This window comes from Dipteris shenzhenensis, chromosome 7, assembly GCF_047967505.1.
Source record: "Dipteris shenzhenensis isolate YYH24624 ecotype China chromosome 7, Dip_SZ_1.0, whole genome shotgun sequence".
Taxonomy (NCBI): Eukaryota; Viridiplantae; Streptophyta; class Polypodiopsida; order Gleicheniales; family Dipteridaceae; genus Dipteris; species Dipteris shenzhenensis.
In genome coordinates, this window is record NC_141602.1 from 32333031 (window position 1) to 32351592 (window position 18562).

The 18562-nt window shown below is 45.6% G+C and overlaps 1 protein-coding gene across 1 annotated transcript; it reads left to right on the top strand.

Moving 5' to 3' along the window:
• Positions 1–1282: 1282 nt before the first annotated feature.
• On the top strand, positions 1283–18022 carry LOC147900235 (SMAD/FHA domain-containing protein). Its single transcript, XM_087377046.1, has 5 exons — positions 1283–1969; positions 2163–2227; positions 2317–2377; positions 2582–2728; positions 17656–18022. The coding sequence occupies exons 1-5, from the start codon at positions 1726–1728 to the stop codon at positions 17724–17726; spliced, it is 588 nt and encodes a 195-aa protein (XP_087233172.1). The 5' UTR covers positions 1283–1725; the 3' UTR covers positions 17727–18022.
• The last annotated feature ends 540 nt before the right edge of the window (positions 18023–18562 follow it).

Genomic DNA, 18562 nt, shown 5'->3' on the forward strand with positions numbered 1-18562 from the left:
CTGTGAAGCCACTCATCAGGACTTGCGAGAACAAGTGTTGCCTTCTCTCTTCCCTATCAAAGAGGAATCTGTGGAGTGATGAGATCCTCTCTCTTTGCTCTATCAAGGGTGAACCCATGGAGTTTTCTGACACAATTAGGCTTCGTTAGTAACTTTTCAGCCTTACCTCCTATGAGGAGTTTCTTTTGTTCTCCTTGGAACCCCTAGTACACCTCCTTGGAGGGAATTTCGGTTATGAATGACATGTTTTTTATTGTACATATGTTTTGAAGTTAATATAATATCCTTTTATTTGCCCAAAAAGAAAAAGTTGTGTATATATGATCAATTTTTTTGTGGCCACTTGCTACCTAATTTTGACCAAAGCTATTCAAGGCTTTACATTCACATTTCTGCTCTTTGCTCAATAAGTAGTAAGTATGGAATACTCTATATCGTTCTATATAAAGTGTCCATAAATCCTTATGCATAAGCTCATTGTGATTCCTTTTGCTTTATTCTGTAATATGTTTTTTCTTCTAATTTCACTACAAATTTCATGATTTCTCGATTGTGTACCCCCATTCTTGCACGTTACCCTTTTCATCTTAGCCACTTTAACTCTCATGGTGAATTGTGGCTTACTTAATGAAATTTATTGAAATTAAAGGGCATCTACTTTTAAAAACTGTTTAAACACATATGACATGGTTGAAGAAATAGCCCATGAAGGGGCATTGGTCCATTAGACTCTTATGGTGGAGCAATATTTCCTCACTCCTACTTCATGCAACTTTTGAAGCACCCGCATTACTTTTCAAAATAAAAAGTATGAGGGATTCTTTTGGGTGTAAACTAAGCATAATCTTCTATCTAGTGATTCAAGATCAAGTATTTTACCTTGCTCTATCACTTAAAGATGACTTCTACCATGGTTTGTGTTTGACCTCTCTCACAATGCTATTTCTAAACCATTCCATTATCTTTTCCTTCCCTAAATATATTCTTGAGCATACATGAAGGCCAATGGCACTTAATGTTTTAGATGTACACTTCTATTACTACATCATGTTCCTCATTTAACAACTCATCTTCTTTATTTGAGAGCTCTTTCTTTTTGTAGGTGAGATTTCAACTCAACTAGAAGCAAGTGAGAGACTTCTATTACTACATATGTGATAGTCCCTCATGTAACAACTCATCTCTTTGTAAGTTGGCAATGAGAGGTGTGTGGCAGAATATTCCCATATCCTTATCTTGAAGATGAATTTTAAAACCTTCACAAACTACACGAATTAAGGTTTCCAACACTTGGCATTCTGTGAGGATTTATCTCAAAGGGATGTGAGCCAATAGATTGCTGCCACCTGAGCTCTCTCGTACAAAATTCGCCTATTTTGCCACTGTGTCAGAGTCCTCTCTCGTCGTCAATCGATCGGAATACTTTGTTTGAGAGACCTGAGCGTGTTCGAGCTGTTGTTGCTCTGTCCTTGCATCACAGCGCTGGCCACTTCGTTTGAGAGACCTGAGCGTGATCGAGCTGTTGTTTCTCTGTCCTTGATCTCGAGCATTCTACGAATTTGAGCTCTGCTGTTTTGTCGAGAGAAGGGGAGACCCCCGAGTGTGATCGAGCTGTTATTTCTCTGTCCTCGATCTCGAGCATCTACGAATTTGAGTTCTACCGTTTGTTGAGCGAGAGACAGAGAGAGAGAGAGAGAGAATTTGGGTCTTCTTTATTGGGTAGCCATGCACACCCTTGCTGCATCCGCCCCTCCTCTGGGCTTGGGAATTTCGACTTCGGGCTCTCGCTTGCAGTCCTCGTTTGGGTTGACGGCTGCTCTTCCATGTCGGCCGCGTTCTGTCAATCATCTCAGAAAGCCACTCTGGGGGCAACACGCGCTTGGGGGTCGTGGCAGTACGCGTGCAAGTTTCCAGGTGTTTGCAGCGGAGTCCTCTGTTAAAACAGTGAAGTGGCTTCTTCAACCCATCGGTGAGCTCCTTCAGTGACACAAGATGAAGCGTTCTGTGTTAGAGAGAATACTAAGGTGAAATGCGCACGGAACAAGTCTGTGCCATGTGGGTCTTTGGCCGCTCAGTTACCATGCTGCTGTTTCTGCTTGAACAGTGTGTCTGTGTTGGAATGCTACCTTAATTTACCTTATTCGAGTCTGCATTTCCTACAGGTGATGGAGACTGCAGCCACCTTGATGAGGCCGTCCCATTACCAGGAGCCTTTGAATTGTCTACTGTAAGCGGAAGAGCAAGCTTTTTGAAGACATTCTATCGTAGTGTCTCTAATCTATCGCAATTGTTTTTAATCTTTCGCAATTATTTCAGGATGCAGCTACAGTCGGTCGGGTGCCTGAGAAAGCTGATATTGTCATTCCAGTTGCCACAGGTATCTTCAAAATTGGAATCTATGTGCTTTGGCGTGGATTTTAAAGGCGATAATAAAATATTATCAGCTATATTGTGTACCAGGTGCCGTGTTAGAGCTAATTTTGTAGGCTTGGATCAATAAATCTGTCTAGGAGCTTATGCTTTGATACAGATTGTGGTATGTGCGACTTTGATGGTTTTATATGTTATTTTGGCTTAACAGTTTCAGGACTTCATGCTCGACTAGAGAAGAAAAGTGGGACGCTTTACGTGACAGATTTGGACAGCACTAATGGGACATTTATAAATGATCGACAGATCAGGCCTGGAAGTGTTACACCTGTCCCTCCTGGAAGCCGAGTTACTTTTGGTGAGTGACGAGTATTCTGGCAGCATTTCACTTCCGCAACAATTTTGCCCTCTGCCTCAAGAGTTGTCAAAAGCTGATCTGCAGTAGAGTGCTGACTGAATTGTCTTTCCTTTGTATTGCATTGAGCAGACCATTTCAAGCTTGTAACTTCCTCATATAAAATGTAAATTAGTAGTATTATTTTGTTAAGCAACAGCTACATATAAGGACGAAGTTTTCAGTGAATGTTCCTGGATTTTAGAGGATGAGTTTGGGAATGTTCCTGGATTCATTAGGTATGTATAAGGATGGAGTTTTCAGTGAATGAGTGCCCTCTAGTTTTGGAATAGAAAACGTTAATCCAGGTTTATACAATTATCAAACTTAGTACTATTGCAATTTGGAAAGAAGAACTTGAAAGTTGAAGCCCTGAGTCCTCTCCAATCTCGTACCAAGTGTGAGCACATATAGGCAAATCCATATCTGCTACAATGCTGCAAAGATCATGGTGTGTTTGACACTTCTTTAGTGGTTTTACAATACAGCTGTGCTTAATGTATTGCCTCTGCAATGAAGCCTCCCTCTCTGTCTATCTAGAGGATCTTCACCCTTGCATTCTTCTAGCATCTGAGAACAATAGGACAAACATCGTGCCGAAAGCTACAGACCTCCACAGCAAACAGGCACATTTTGGAGCTGTCAGACAGGTCGGGGCAGGGCAGAAAGCTGCAGCAGATAGGTCCCGGAGCAGAGCTGCCACAAGGCAGCAGAATGCAGCAAATGGGAAGACATTTGTCTGCACTTTTGAGGCAGGTCAGTCTGCAAACTTGGTCGTTGGTTTCTAGGGGGCTCCAGCCCTATTTAAAGGGTCCAGGGAGGGGCATTTCATACTCAGTCTACAGGATCTTTGATGCCCCACATTGGGCTGCCCACACAGCAGCAGGGAGGTCTGGAACACCTACAGAAGGTCCTCAGATTGGGCTGCCTACACAGCAGCAAGGAGGTTAGGAATCAAGGGAGACTTGTGCCTCACCACTGGCAAGGAGGTCAAGGATCAAGCAGCAAACACTGCCTTACAATAGGCTGTCCATCGGAGCAGCATGTTTGAGGGGCATCACCACGCAGCCCACTGAAGTGCTAGGAGAGCACACAGGCTTGAAGGTGCCACGAGGAGGTAGGAGAACAGATTGGAGTAAAAAGGTTCCATAAATACACATCACCCTGCTGCTAGATGGTGGCACAACGTGCACAATTTTTGTACATGGTCTTGGTTCATCTTTGGGACTACGTATTACTTTTTCTTAGTGAAGCTTTTCTACAAAGCAGTGTGCACATGCTTCCCACACTTGGACCCTTAACACCATCAGCCCCGTACACAAGGCTGGGGATCCCATAACAGCCTGGAAAACTACAGGACCATTATGATTGGACATGTCATGTCCAGGATCTATGTATCTGTACTTGACACAGAGGTTAGCTTGGTTGTAGAGCTTCGGGGTTCTAGAGCAGGCAGTTTTCCGGATAGATCACAGGGCCATGGATTATACACTTACTCTTAGGGGGTTTATTGAGGAGGCCAGGGCATGGAGACAGAGGGTCTACTGCTGCTTTGTGGATTTCTGCAAGGTGTCTGACACAGTGCGGAGGGACCAACTCATCAAACATTTACATGAGTTGGGGTATGACCATGAGGTCAGCTGGGCATTTTTGAGAGAGTCTCAGGTCGGGTTCGGACTGGTGTAGGGTGGACAGAGGAGATCATGAGCACCATTGGGGGCAAACAAGGTTGTCTGTTATCACCAACCTTGCTCGGCCTCTATAGATGAGCTTGAGACCTTTACTGGGGCCCTAGGAGGGGCTGGTTGTTCCCTGGTATGATCCTTGCCCCAGATTCTCCTATATGTAGATGACGTCTTACTCTCTTCCTCAAGAGAGGGTCTCTAGCGAGACTTGGATGCTCTTCATACCTTTTGTGAGACACATGATCTGAAGGTGATCCTTTGTAAAACCAAGGTCAAGATCTTTAATACATTGTGGGCAGCCATGCAGAGAGCATTTCACACTAGGAGGGCTGCCGGTGGAAGTGGTTGCATTCTACATTTACTTGGGTTCCTTTTATCCGGCCCGTTCTTCACGATGCAACAAGCGCGATAGGTGAGACTAAGCAAGAATTGGCCACTCTCACTTTCAGGACCCCCAGACCAAAACCCTTCTCTTTGACTCTGAGTTGTCTAGCAGGTATGTATAGCCCTTATTGGGGGCCAGACCCCTCAGAGACAGAGTGGGCTCGAATTGAGAGGCTTTAAGTTCTCATGCTTTCACGGATGACTCACAGTAAGCCCTCAGTGCCACATCGATAGTCCTGGTTGAATTCGTAGCATCCCCACTATAGCTTGATGTGGCGGTTTAGGTTATCATGTGCCTCTACCGCATTAGACAGTATGGCTCTTGTAGCACAAAGTGACCTAGGCTTCCTTGGTTGGCCTTGTCCTCATCGATGGCGCTGGTGGGAGAGGGTGACCAGAGGTGTTGGTATGCACACACATGCAGATGGTTTGAGAGCTACAGACATGTTACCTCCCTTCTAGTACAACGTCGAGACTCCCTCCATCCAGCTAACATATCACGAGTTGAGCTAGGTCACGCGAGACGATCTCTTACAATTACACACATATAGGACCTGGTTGGCATTATTGGAGTTCCTTGTCGAGCTCAGCTTCTATAGAGACCACTGCCTACGGATGTTAGTTGAGGGCTTTAACGATCTGCTAGGATGTACATGGATCCACCTCCCCGACTCCTTGAGGCTTGCGTGTTTCATCACGTTGCATACGTATTGAGAGTGGTTGAGCGGAGGGGATACTTAGAGAGGGTTGCACCTGCACTCTAGGCGATCACTAGGAGATCGAATCAAAGGAGCACTTCGCTCTCAAATGCCTGGTGTACTACGAGATCAGAGGTCATTATCACTACCTCGGGGATGAATTCAGACCCCTATCCAATCTCGTCTCCTACCTAGACCAGAGATGCTTGGCAGCCTTCATTCATGAGGCCGTCCGACACAGGGAGTCTTTGCTCCAAACACGTAGGCATGATCACGGTACCCAGTTAGACTCCCCTCAGAGCATCATCACTAAGTTCTTCCAGCCAGATAGCACCAATCAGCAAGACTCACGGAGGCGATGGACATGCGGACCCGAGCTAGAGACATGACAGCTAGTGGACGGAGGCAGATCATACTGGGGACCTTTCCTCTATGCTCACTAGATTGGAGACACGACCCACATGCGCGATAGTGGCGCTTGTTCACCGCCGCAGGCCAAGAGACCAAAGGTGGCCACGCACGTCGACAAGCGCTAGTGCTCCATCACTGGCTTTATGCTACCATAGCAGCCTCACACAGCGACCCCCTTCGGATTGATGCCTCGCCTCGGAGAGCTTTCCTCTCTATGTACTGATACCAGTAAAGTGATGTACTGATGTTATGATCATGACTATGGGATTTTTTTCTTTTTTGTACTCATCATGGGTATTGATGCCTGCATAGCGGCTTCACCCCTCGAATCATTGTACTAGGTTTCTTTAAGTCTCATAGACCCTTTGGTCTTCCAAAAACTTTTAATAAATTTTCTTTCTTTCTTTCTTTCGTGAGCATTATTCAATTACTGTCTGCATCTCTGTGTGTGTGTGTGTGTGCATGTGCGTGGACACTTGTACATGTAAGGAAAGAAGTGTGATTTGAAAATTGGCACTGTGTGGTTTCTAGACATATGCTTTACATTATCTTTCTCTGCAAGGACCGTTGGCTGTAGCAAGCAACCTCCACCTTTTTTTCTAACATGGTATTAGAGCGCTAAGGAGGATTTACAAGTGCTGGAAGGTCGAGATGGAAAACCTTTGGAAGGCGGCTAAATTTCTTCATGAGTGGTTCACCTATGACGAAGGTTGTGAATGCTTTTTGATCAGGTGGTGCAGTGGAACTTGATTTTGGAGATGCATGGCATTGCATGGTTTGGTGTTGTGATTGGCTCAGGTGCAGATTCGAGATTGTTCCTCAAACCAACTCATGATGAGAGGTTCCTACAAAGGTGGGGAAAGACGGTCTTTTGAGCCCTTTTCACCATGGGTCAGCTCGTGAGCAAATTAAGCAGTATGATGAGAGTCAATTTCATGGAGTCTTCCTTCTGCCAGTAGTCTTGTAGAGCAGCTGTTCATAGGGTCCATAGTTGTCACTGTGTCAAGTTCTTTGTAGCCAACAAACCCCATAGGGTTGAGGCAAGTGGGTCTGATCTTTAAGCAGCTAATACATCGCCTTTTGTCTCGTCTGCCTTTCTTCTCAGTGCGTTGAATAGAAGTGAGTGTTTCGGACAGGCAGTATTGCGTCTTTAGTTCTATCTCCTGGGTGGGAAAGTTAATTGCATGCTGCAATTTCTATCAGTGTTCCAGTTTATATGCTGAAGAGATGGTCTAACGAGTTAGAGGGACCAAAAACCTTTGTGAAGGTGAAGGACAGCAATGTTTGCTCAAATTGTTCTTGGAACAAAGCTGATATCACTTGCATGAGGGAGGTGTCTTTGAGAGGACTTCAAGGACTCAAGGATCAGAGTCAGATGGATGTAGGGACACTGAAGATGGCACTTCAGGTTTACATAGGAATGCTATGGGTGCTTCCATGAGGTACTCGGCTTGTTTTCAAAGAAAGCACACAAATGGGTGGATTCATTGGTATGTATATCCTTTGTGAGTACATTCAGACTTTAGTAGCATGCTATGGGCAAAGTCTTTGCTTTGTGTTTCTCAGGTGTTGAGAGACAGGAGGGTGAAAGCCTTCCCCTGGTATGCAGAGGGGAAAGTCTTGGTGATTCTTCAAAGCTCGGCTGCAGGTTGCTGGAAGGAGAACATGGTGAAGCCTTCATATGGAGACAGGGACATCTAGAAGTCAAAAGAGTACTCACATTGTTACTGGAGGATTACTAAGTTGAGACACTCGGATTTGGAGATTCATGTGTATCAGCCACTAGGATCTCGTTGTTCAGGAGAAGGACTTGGTTGCGGATATAGCCACAGTGAAGACGGGTTGAAACAGGCTTTGCAATCATGGTGCTTGGCTGTCCTTAGATGCTGAGGGGGACATCTGGATAATATTGTGCCAAGATTGCTTGAGAACACTTGCGGGTTCGTGATTGAGGATGGTGGTGCCATTGACCTTTGGTACTATCTAGATTGTACAATGTATACTAGGATGGTTTGCTTGCACTGGACGGGACCTGGAGCAGCAGGAGTTGTGGGTTGAAAGACCTATGATCGAGTCTCCGACTTGTTTCGGAGTGCTTCTCCTTAATGGAACACCTGCATCGACGTGTGGGCTTTGTCCCATGGTCAGTTAGTGAGACATGGTGTTAAGGTTATCTGGGTCACCTCCCCACCTGTGAGTCCCAAATGAGGACCAACACACAGCACAGAGGACATGTCACGTGGGCAGAGAGGGACTGCCACAGGGGCAAATCTGAAGGAATATGCAGGGCGGCCACATGGGCAGCAAGCAAGCTGCCATGTGGGAAGCATGGACAGCATGAAGAGCTGTCAGAAGACGGCGACTGAGCTCGCAGTAGCGGACATGATTGTGGGGCTGTCAGGGCCAAAAGAAGACTGCAGACAGTGCTGCAGACCTGTGCTGAAAACAGGCACATTTTCAAGCTGTCAGACAGGTGAGGGTAGGGAAGAAACCAGCATCAGACAGGCGCCTGAAGCAGAGCAGCGACAAGGCAGCAGGGTGCAGCAAAATGGCAGACTTTTGTCTGCAGCACTGAGTCGGTCCCGGGGGGGGGGGGGGGGGGGCGCATTCCATATGCAGTCTATAAGGTCTTTGGTGCCTCACATTGGGCTCCCTACACAGCAGCAGGGAGGTCTAGAACACCTACAGAAGGTCCTCAGATTGGGCTGCCTACACAGCAGCAAGGAGGGCAAGAATCAAGGGAGACCTGTGCCTCACCATTGGCTGCAGACGGAAGCAGCAAGGAGGTCAAGGATCAAGCAGCAAACATTGCCTTACCATAGGTTGTCCATCGGAGTAGCAAGAAGGTGTGTTTATGGGGCATCACTATGCAGCCCACTGAAGCTCTAGGATAGCACAAAGGCTGAGTGTTTGAAGGTGCAGAGAACAGTCTCAGAGTCACACGGGTCCATATCTAGGTAACACCCTGCTGCTAGATGGTGGCACACTGTACACCTTTTGTACATGGTTTTTGTCTGTCTTGGGGACAATACATATACTGTTTCTACTCTGTCTTGTGCGTCTCTCTCTCTCTCTCGTCCCCCTTGACATCTACACCATCATGAGGTCACATTGTACTTATGAAGATGATATTGATGACACCACTGATGCTATATGACTATGTATTTTATGACTTAGCATTCAGCATGGGTGATGATGCTGGTTTAGTAGCTCCACCCTTCTGCTTGTTTATATCAGGTTTTTATCAGTCTCATAGACCCATCGGTCTTTCGTAGACTTTAATAAACTTTCTTTCTTTCTTTCTTTCTCTATCTGTCACGATCTGTGACGTATTCCTTTCTCTTTCTAGACTTATGGATGGTTTAATGAATGGACACTTGTGGAAGGGTATGACCTTTCGACGGGACACTTGCCCTTTCGACGGGACACTTCCTAATGAGGCACAACCCTTCACAAGAGACATTCTAATGAAGAGACATTCCTATTGTAATGTACCCTCTCATCAAGGGTCACACCCTTCACAAGGGGTACACACCTCTTCATGCACATACCCTTTGGAGTACACACCTTTTCATGTGTGACTCTTCACTCTCTATATAAGAGAGGCCCAATTGTATGGATGACAATCACATCCACCCTACAGACATTCAAGCAATATAATTATTCCTTGCTCTCTGCTATCTCAGTCTCCTTTCTATTCCTTAGCACAGTTCTAAATATAGTAAATCTAGGATTTCTTACAGTGGTATCAGAGCAAAATCCGCTCCTGCCTGTAGGAAATGCCCCCCACCTTCTAGCGCTGATCTGATACATCCTTTGCCGCCAGAAGGACACCCGTGCACATTGTGCATGGAAGAGATGGAGAGGATGAGCGTAAAATTTTTAAACGCCTACCCGGCCTAAAGTCATCCTGGCCTCTCCATCTCCCTCACATCACAAGTTGATGTGAATGGACACGACCAAAATCGTGTCCTTTCAGGTGCTTGGGCTGTCCCAAAACCAAGGGACACACCTTTTCCACCATGGGACACACCTTTTGGTGACAAGTCTCGACTCCTCACTCATGGGACATACCCCATCGTGGGACATACCTATTCATGCAGGGTCACACCCCTTTTTAACAAAAAGGACATATCCCTTCATGAATAGGTGCACCTATTCCAAGGGTCACACCCCTTCGAATAGGCACACCTCCTAGGCCCCAAGTACACCTACAAAAGGGTACCTAGAGGGGTAAAAAAGGGAAAAAATTAAACCTATCCCCTACCCCTAGGTTTACCCTAGCTACCTAGGGTTAAACTAAACCCCCATTTAAATTTTTGGGGCAAATAACCCTTTAGGCAGCCAAAGCAAAAAGTCGCAGCCTCTCTTTCAACAAAAAAAAAAACTGTACGGACTTCCGTACCCTCCTGCGCCATCTTTCCGTACTTTCCTGCGCAGCCAGCCTGCACCGTACGGAATCCCTGGCACCAGCCCTGCGCAACACCAGCCCTGCACCGTACGGATCTTGAGCAAATCCGTGCGCAACCAGCCGTACAGCCCTGCGCCATCTCTTCCGTACCTTCCTGCGCAGTGATTCTGTACAACCTGTACGACTTTTCGCTGCCCTGCCGTACAGCCTGCGCAAGCCAGCCGTACAGCCAGCCGTACCCCCTGCTCATAGCCAGCCCTGCATTCGCGATCCCGCTACAGCCCTGCGCTGCCAAGACCCTGTTTCGCCATGCATGCTGCCAGCCCTGGTTACTCCCAGCCCTTACCTCACCATTTTCGCTGACAGCCCCCCTCGCTATTTGCAGCCCTGGATACCTGCCTTTTCCTGACAGCTTGCTGCCCTCTCCTTGTTTCGCCATTTTCACCCTGCCATTTCAGCACCAGTTGCAACTATTCTCGTGATGAAGACAGCCCGTTGACAGCCCGGACCAGACAAGCCTCGAGCACTGCAACATGGACCTCCGGACAACGATTTGCAGCCTTCTTCTATGCAATCACTTGGCAGATTAAAGTATTGCCAAGTGGAGTCTTTCCAATCTGCTTTTTACGGATTCTCTTTAACAAATTACAGCAAATGAAAGAATCCACATTAAAGCATGGAAACCCCTGGTAATTCACCCGGCCATTCAAGGACACCTCAGGCACCTGCTACTACACAATATCGTGTTCAAATTGCACAGCCAGCCCATTTTGGAGCCTTTGCATCTTGGGTCTTCTGTGTCACGTGCCCTCCAAGTGACTTGGATCACATCCTCTACCTTCTGCGTGAGGCACCTCAGTTACATTATTTCCTCAGCACAGTACAGGTTGTGTTCCACGAGACACGAAGATATCCGGAACACGATATTCCTCAGGAGTTTGCTGTTTATTTTTGGAGAGAGTTTTACCCTTCACCTTCGGCATCCCCAGGGTACTCTCCACCTCCTTCAGCTCCCAGATATCCTCCTCTACAGGTTGTACCTTCTCCACGTCAGTATTTACATTCTGAAGGCACTCCCTCTCCTGGATATCCTCCTCTTCCGACAGCAGCTCCTTACCCTTTTTCAGATCCGTGGACTCTGCTACCTACCCCTGTCTTATCACGAGCAATAACACCTTTTTCAGAATCTCCAGTCTATGTGCCCTTTCAGTATTTTAATGCACATGCTATTTGAAAAGAAAGACATAAGAAAGAGCATGCAATACAACAGATCTTTAAAAATTCAAATCCCCCTCCAAATAATCTAGTAGCATGCTTTTTCATCGATTGTCTATGTGCCCTTATATTATTTTAATGCACATGCTATGTGAAAAGAAAGACATAAGAAAGAGCATGCAATACAACATATCTTTAAGAATTCAAATCCCCCTCCAAATAATCTAGTAGCATGCCTTTTTATTTCCAAGGAGTTGGGGGCCAAATGGTGGTAGTTCTAGTAAACTAAAAAAGTAATTTGCAAAACACGCTTTGACGTGCATATCCGTTGTCATCTAGCATGAATCTCTCGTTAATCCATCATATGGTAAAATAAATTATGTAAGAGAGAGATAGAGAGAGCACATAACGGTGAAAGATAATCATGGGTTTTTGGCCATGTAAAATAAGTGATGTAAGAGAGCTCAGGGAGAAGCCCGAATCCTCTTTCAGGGATGGTACAAACTAGAGCGCAAGTTCGCGCTTTTCTCACAGGGATTTCCGACATGTCGCACCGCTCGCGTGAAGCCTCTCCAGAGATTAAAGAATCAAGTCCCAAAAAGACCCCTGAAGGCAACGTCCAAAGTGAATCCCTATTGCAACTTCAAATATCTTAGCTTCAGGACAGCATCTCCGACTTGGTTCAAAAAGTTCAACAACTTCAAGATTCTCGAAGTCCAGCACATACAGAGGACGACGTGACGCAACTCGACGACGATGCGGACTCTTTCCCACCAGAGGTAGAAAACACTGAACTGCGTACTCTCTACCGATTACTTCAAGCTTCCAAAACAAAACGACTTGACGTCAAACTTCCGGAAGCCTACACTGGTCAACGTAATCGCCGAACTGTTGACCAATGGCTCGCTAAAATGCGCATGTATTTTGACACTGTTGACCTCACGGAAGGCAAAAAGATCGCCTTGGCAGCCTCCCTCCTAAAGGATACAGCATTTCTATGGTGGCAAAGACGCTTAAAGGACGGAAAAAGTGTGTTAACATGGGAACGTTTTGAACACGTGCTCCGTAAGCAGTTTGTACCTGCCAATGCGGACTTCCAAGCACGATCAAAACTTCGACAGTTGGAGCAAACGGGTTCCCTGTCTTCCTATATCTCTCAGTTCACCACATTGGTGCTAGAGATTGATGGTTTAACTGAGGATGATCGCCTTCATGCTTTCATCTCAGGCCTAAATCCCTCGTTACGCATTGATGTTCTTAAAGCAAATATTACCACCACAGATGGCGCTATTGCTTACGCAGAGCGCATTACAGATTTCCTAAACACAGGGAAGCAGAGTGCTAATCGCACACAGAACTCTCCTATGGCCAAAGGTGCTCACCCTCAAGATAACACCAGGTTTCGAAAAAACTTCGGTAATCAAGGTCAGCGACAGTCTCAAGATCCCCAGAAGCCTCAGAAATCATTTACTGGATTCCAACAGAAGCACTCCCCCAAGGATCGTGTTTCTTCTTCTTCACAAAGTCATTACCGACATCCCCAACATAAAGGTGCGGTCACTGACAAGAAGAACAGCTCCAACACAAAAGGACTTTGTACCATCTGTACAGGCGACCATAGATGGTTCGATTGTCCCAAGCGACCAAAGCAAAATTCTAATATGGAACCTAGCACTTCCCCAAAAGAAGATGCTACCTCAGCACAAGACAAGAAAGGCAAAGCTGTTCGAATGGCGAATACCATCCACCTGAGCCTTGCCAGCAACCCCGAACCTTCCCTGGCCACTCAAGTACTTTGTGTTCAAGGATCGATTCGTGGAACAACGGTTACCATCCTCATCGACAGTGGCTGTTCTCATTATTTCCTAGCCAGTTCTGTGGTCGAAAAACTTCGGTTGACCACCAGTCCTAGGCTCATGGACTATCAGATTGAACTCGCAAATGGAACAACTTTCTTGTGCAACACCAGGATCAAAAACTTGTCTTTTCGCATCCAACATTATACGGACAAGTTGAACTTCGACATTATGCCTCTTTCTTGGTACGATGTCATACTCGGACAACAATGGCTCTACAACTATGATCCATCAATCAATTTTCGCAGCCATACTATCCAGTTTGTCCACCAGGGAAAACTTATTGAGCTAACTAGTTCTAGGGACTCTCCTTCAACCCCAGTTGCCTCTGCCCTACAAGTAAAGAAGTGGGTTCGTAAACGCCAAGTAAAGACTTCACTTCTGTTGGTTACGGCAGTAGAGGAGACACCAACAAAGGATCCTCCTGAATACCTCAACCAACCTTTTTTCCAGCCTTACCTGGACCTTTTTCCACAGGAATTGCCAAAGCAGTTGCCACCTCGACGACCAGTGGATCACCCAATCGAACTTATTCCCGGCAGTAATCCACCGTCGAAACCTCCTTATCGGGTTTCTCACACTCAAAATGAAGAAATCCAAAGACAGGTCACCGAGCTACTCGACAAAGGTCACATTCGGTTCAGTCGCAGCCCTTTCGGATCTCCTGTACTACTTGTGGAAAAAAAGAACAAGTCCATGCGCCTCTGCATCGACTACCGAGCCCTCAACAAGCTCACTATAAAAAACAAGTATCCATTGCCTCGCATTGATGACCTTTTCGATCAACTGCTACATGCAACACACTTCTCCAAGATTGATCTTCGTTCAGGTTATCATCAAATACGCATACGAGAAGGTGATGAATACAAGACAGCTTTTCGAACAAAGTATGGACACTATGAATGTTTGGTCATGCCTTTTGGGTTAAACAATGCCCCGGCCACATTCATGACATTAATGAACGACATCTTCAGGCCTTTCCTCGATAAGTTCGTCATCGTTTACCTCGATGACATCCTCGTTTTCAGCAGATCCCTACTTGAGCATAAACAACATCTTCACCAAGTTTTTGAAGTTCTCTGCGCAAATTCTCTCTACATCAACATTGAGAAGAGTGAGTTCTTCAAGACCCAACTTGAATATTTGGGACATGTTATTTCAGCTCAAGGTATCTCTGTGGATCCCAAGAAGGTTGAGGTAATCCGAAACTGGCCTACTCCTAAGAATGTTCATGATGTCCGCTCTTTTCTCGGATTGGCAAACTTCTACCATACAAAGGTCTATCAGTTTTCGAAATCGCAGCTCCTATGTCCGAATTATTGAAAAGCACAGCAATTTTTCAGTGGCTTCCCGAAACAGAGTATAGTTTCCAACAACTCAAGCAAGCACTCACTACCACACCAGTTATGGCTATTGCTGACCCAAATCTTCCATTTGAGGTCATGACCGACGCTTCCGACATCGCTACAGGAGCAGTCTTGATGCAAGAAGGCAGAGTTATTGCTTTTGACAGCCATAAACATTCTGATATCCAAACCCGATATCCAGTCTATGATAAGGAGTTTCTTGCTGTTGTACATGCTTATCGCTCTTGGAAACATTATCTCATGGGTGCCGACTCTGTGGTCAAAACAGACCATCACTCTTTAAAGTCACCATCATGGGGTAAAATCCATCCAACATTTCATATTTCTTGGCTAAAGACGTACATTCCAGGCGATGAAGCAGTTCCTCCTGCAGGTGATTATGTCCCAGAAATCGAAGACGATTATGTGTTAAGCCAGGCAATCTCCAATTCTCCAGGACCAGATAAACAGGTACAAACACCACTGGTGCCTCTCCAAATTCTGTCAAAGAAACCCCGAATCGGAGGCAAAAACCACAACCAAAGAAATGTCAAAAGCCCCGGTGCAGAGGAGAAACAAAATAAAAATTATTTAAAAAATGTTTTTTTTCTGGTCTGACCAGATCTGGCCGACCAGATTGACCTGGTCGGTCAAATCTGACCAGGTCGGTCAACCTGCTGGTTGACCGACTTACAGCCCCTTCCTATTTAAAGGGGGGGGGGCTAGGTATTCAGACATCATCTCTCCTCCAGCTCCAGAGGTTCCTGCACACCCTGAGCCACTTCTGCCTCCTGGCTGCCTCCTCTGCTGCCTCAACTTCTGCCTCCTGGCTGCCTCCTCTGCTGCCCTCTTTTCTGCTCCAGATTTGCCCTCTTTTCTGCCCCAGATCTGCCCCTCCTTTCTGCTCAGATCTGTCCTCCTTTCTGCTCCAGATCTGTCCCCTTTTTCAGCTCCAGATCTGCCCTCTTTTCTACTCCAGAACAGCGTTCCTTTCTGCTTCAGTTCTGCTCTCCTTTCTGCATCAGATCAGCTCCAATTTCTGCTCCAGATCTGCCTTCGTTTAGATTCAGATCTGTCCCAACTTCTGCTCCAAGATCTGTCCTCAACTTCTGCTCCAGATCTACCTCCAACTTCCGCTCCAGATTCTGTTCTTTCTATTCCAAATCTGCAGCAACCCCTGCATCAGTTTGCTGTCTCAGATTTGGTTCAGTTCCAACTTGTGGAGCTAGTGCAGAAGTCCACTAAGTTGTCAGGACTGAAGTTTGTTTCCTCCAGAGCTTCTCTTCACTTGTACTAAGTTCCGTTTGTGATATATATATCTTCTTCAGCCATTGATTGTCTTCAGTATTGTTTTATTTGTCTCCAAGTATTTTCTTTATATTATGTTCTCCTTATTCCTGAGCGTATTCTGGACCATCGACAGCGAGAGACTCGACATCGACTTATTACGGATTTCCTTGTTCTTTGGCGAGATCTGGATGACTCCGACGCTACTTGGCAGTCTGATGAAGACTTACAGCAGTACCCTGATCTTTTACAACAGTATTTTCAGAATCTACCATGATATTTTCTACATCAGTTCATTATCTCCACCAGGGTCTTCTTTTGAGTGGGAGGGGATGTCACGATCTGTGACGTATTCCTTTCTCTTTCTAGACTTATGGATGGTTTAATGAATGGACACTTGTGGAAGGGTATGACCTTTCGACGGGACACTTGCCCTTTCGACGGGACACTTCCTAATGAGGCACAACCCTTCACAAGAGACATTCTAATGAAGAGACATTCCTATTGTAATGTACCCTCTCATCAAGGGTCACACCCTTCACAAGGGGTACACACCTCTTCATGCACATACCCTTTGGAGTACACACCTTTTCATGTGTGACTCTTCACTCTCTATATAAGAGAGGCCCAATTGTATGGATGACAATCACATCCACCCTACAGACATTCAAGCAATATAATTATTCCTTGCTCTCTGCTATCTCAGTCTCCTTTCTGTTCCTTAGCACAGTTCTAAATATAGTAAATCTAGGATTTCTTACACTATCTGTATGCAGTCGTACACATTAAGGAAAGAAGTGTGATTTGAAAATTGGCACTGTGTGGTTTCTCGCATGCGCTTTACATTATCTTCCACTGGCGAGGAGTGTTGGCTGTGGCAAGCAACCTCCACCTCTGTTTTCTAACAAAGGGAACTCCCCGGGTGATTGAGCTGGCTCATCCAAAAAAGGATGCTGTGACGGCTGATCTGGCTCGGTTGCGTGAGTGTCTCTACAGGACTGAAGGGTTGGCGGGGAAGGGGGGGCGGGGTTTCGCACGCTGCATGCCCCTCTAGAGTGGGAAGGGCATGCAAGGAATCCAAAGTCTCAGGTTCAAAACTCTTGGGCTTGTGTCTTGGACTGATCTATGTCCCTAGGTCCTGGCCCTGTCTTGTATATAGCTTGCTTGCGGCTTGCCCTTAGCAGGAATCCATTTCCTGCTTTGTGGGTCAGTTGCTAGCTCATTTGATTACTTCGGTACTCTTCTGAATTATTCCTGTTGAGCTTGTCTTTCATATCAGATAAAAGTTTGGATAGCCAAGTAATAAGAGAACCCCATATGCATGGTGCTGTCCAGGCAAGGCATGACGAAGGCTCTTGTAATGTTCAGCCTGAGTGTGTATTTACTGTAAGGCAACTGGCAACATGGATACAAGTGATTGTCTGCTGTTTGCAAGTAGATCTGATTGATGTGTAGTATCAATATTTGGCTGGTGTCTGTCTTACTAGTGTCATATTACTAGTGTCATATTTCCATGTTCTAATGTAAACTGGCTCTGCTTTGGATGATGATCTTGTTTCTAGAAGGAATGCATGATGCTAACTTCCTTATGTTTTCAGGTGATGATCATTTGGCTGCTTTTAAGTTTTCAAAAGTAGAAGAGGAGATGTCCTCTGCACAACCTGAATAAGATAGGTATGTATGGGATGTGGTACCATAGAGGATGTGTTTTATTTGTGTAGATGATACGGATATCATAATCTGTGGTTTGGATGTACCTGTCTTCCGAGCCAACGTTGGATCTTATTGGTTGCATCATCCACTCTATCCGAGCCAAAACTTGTAAATTAAAATTTGTGAATCGGCCACAGAAGTGGAAGTTCTTTTCGATGTTCGTCATAAATACTGTGTGTACATGCAGCAGGAGCCCAAAATAATGCACTCCAGATGTCCAATATGGACAAATTTTACAGGTTTTACCTTTCACCTTTTGCTTTAACTTGAATACTTCTGGTTTTCAATGATCAGTTGTCTGCTAGTTGAACAAGCGTTTCTTTCAAAAGTTGTGGAGTCATTCTCAAAAAACCTGCTGGTTGTAGTCAAATCAGAAGTATTGAGTGGAACTGAGGTGAGGAATTAGAACCGAGTTGAAGATAACGGGGAGAAAATATTTCATTTTTCTGCTGATTAGTTGCTGCGTTTCATTTTCTTAAGCGAATATGATACAGTTTTGGATATACTTGTTTCATGCTGGAGTCCTCATAGCTCTAGCAATTGCAAGTCAAAGATACAAGAATCTGCATTCTAAATACGCTCAAAGATATCCACAAGCCTTTCAACTTTTTGTGAACTTATCCCTTGGCTGCTATAGGTCAAATAGCCTCTCTCTCTCTCTCTCTCTGCCTAAAATTCCACGAGCATTCTAGTGCCTACCTGTTGACTTTATTAGCACTGCCCCGCTAGGGGCTATAGCAATGATAAGGATTTGCATCTACAGTGGAGGTCGTATGTACTCCTGACACACTA

Coding starts and splice junctions, on each gene's coding strand:
- LOC147900235 (XM_087377046.1), top strand. CDS start 1,726: ATGCACACCCTTGCTGCATCCGCCCCTCCTCTGGGCTTGGGAATTTCG. Junction 1,970..2,162: donor GTGGCTTCTTCAACCCATCG/GTGAGCTCCTTC, acceptor CATTTCCTACAG/GTGATGGAGACTGCAGCCAC. Junction 2,228..2,316: donor GAGCCTTTGAATTGTCTACT/GTAAGCGGAAGA, acceptor CAATTATTTCAG/GATGCAGCTACAGTCGGTCG.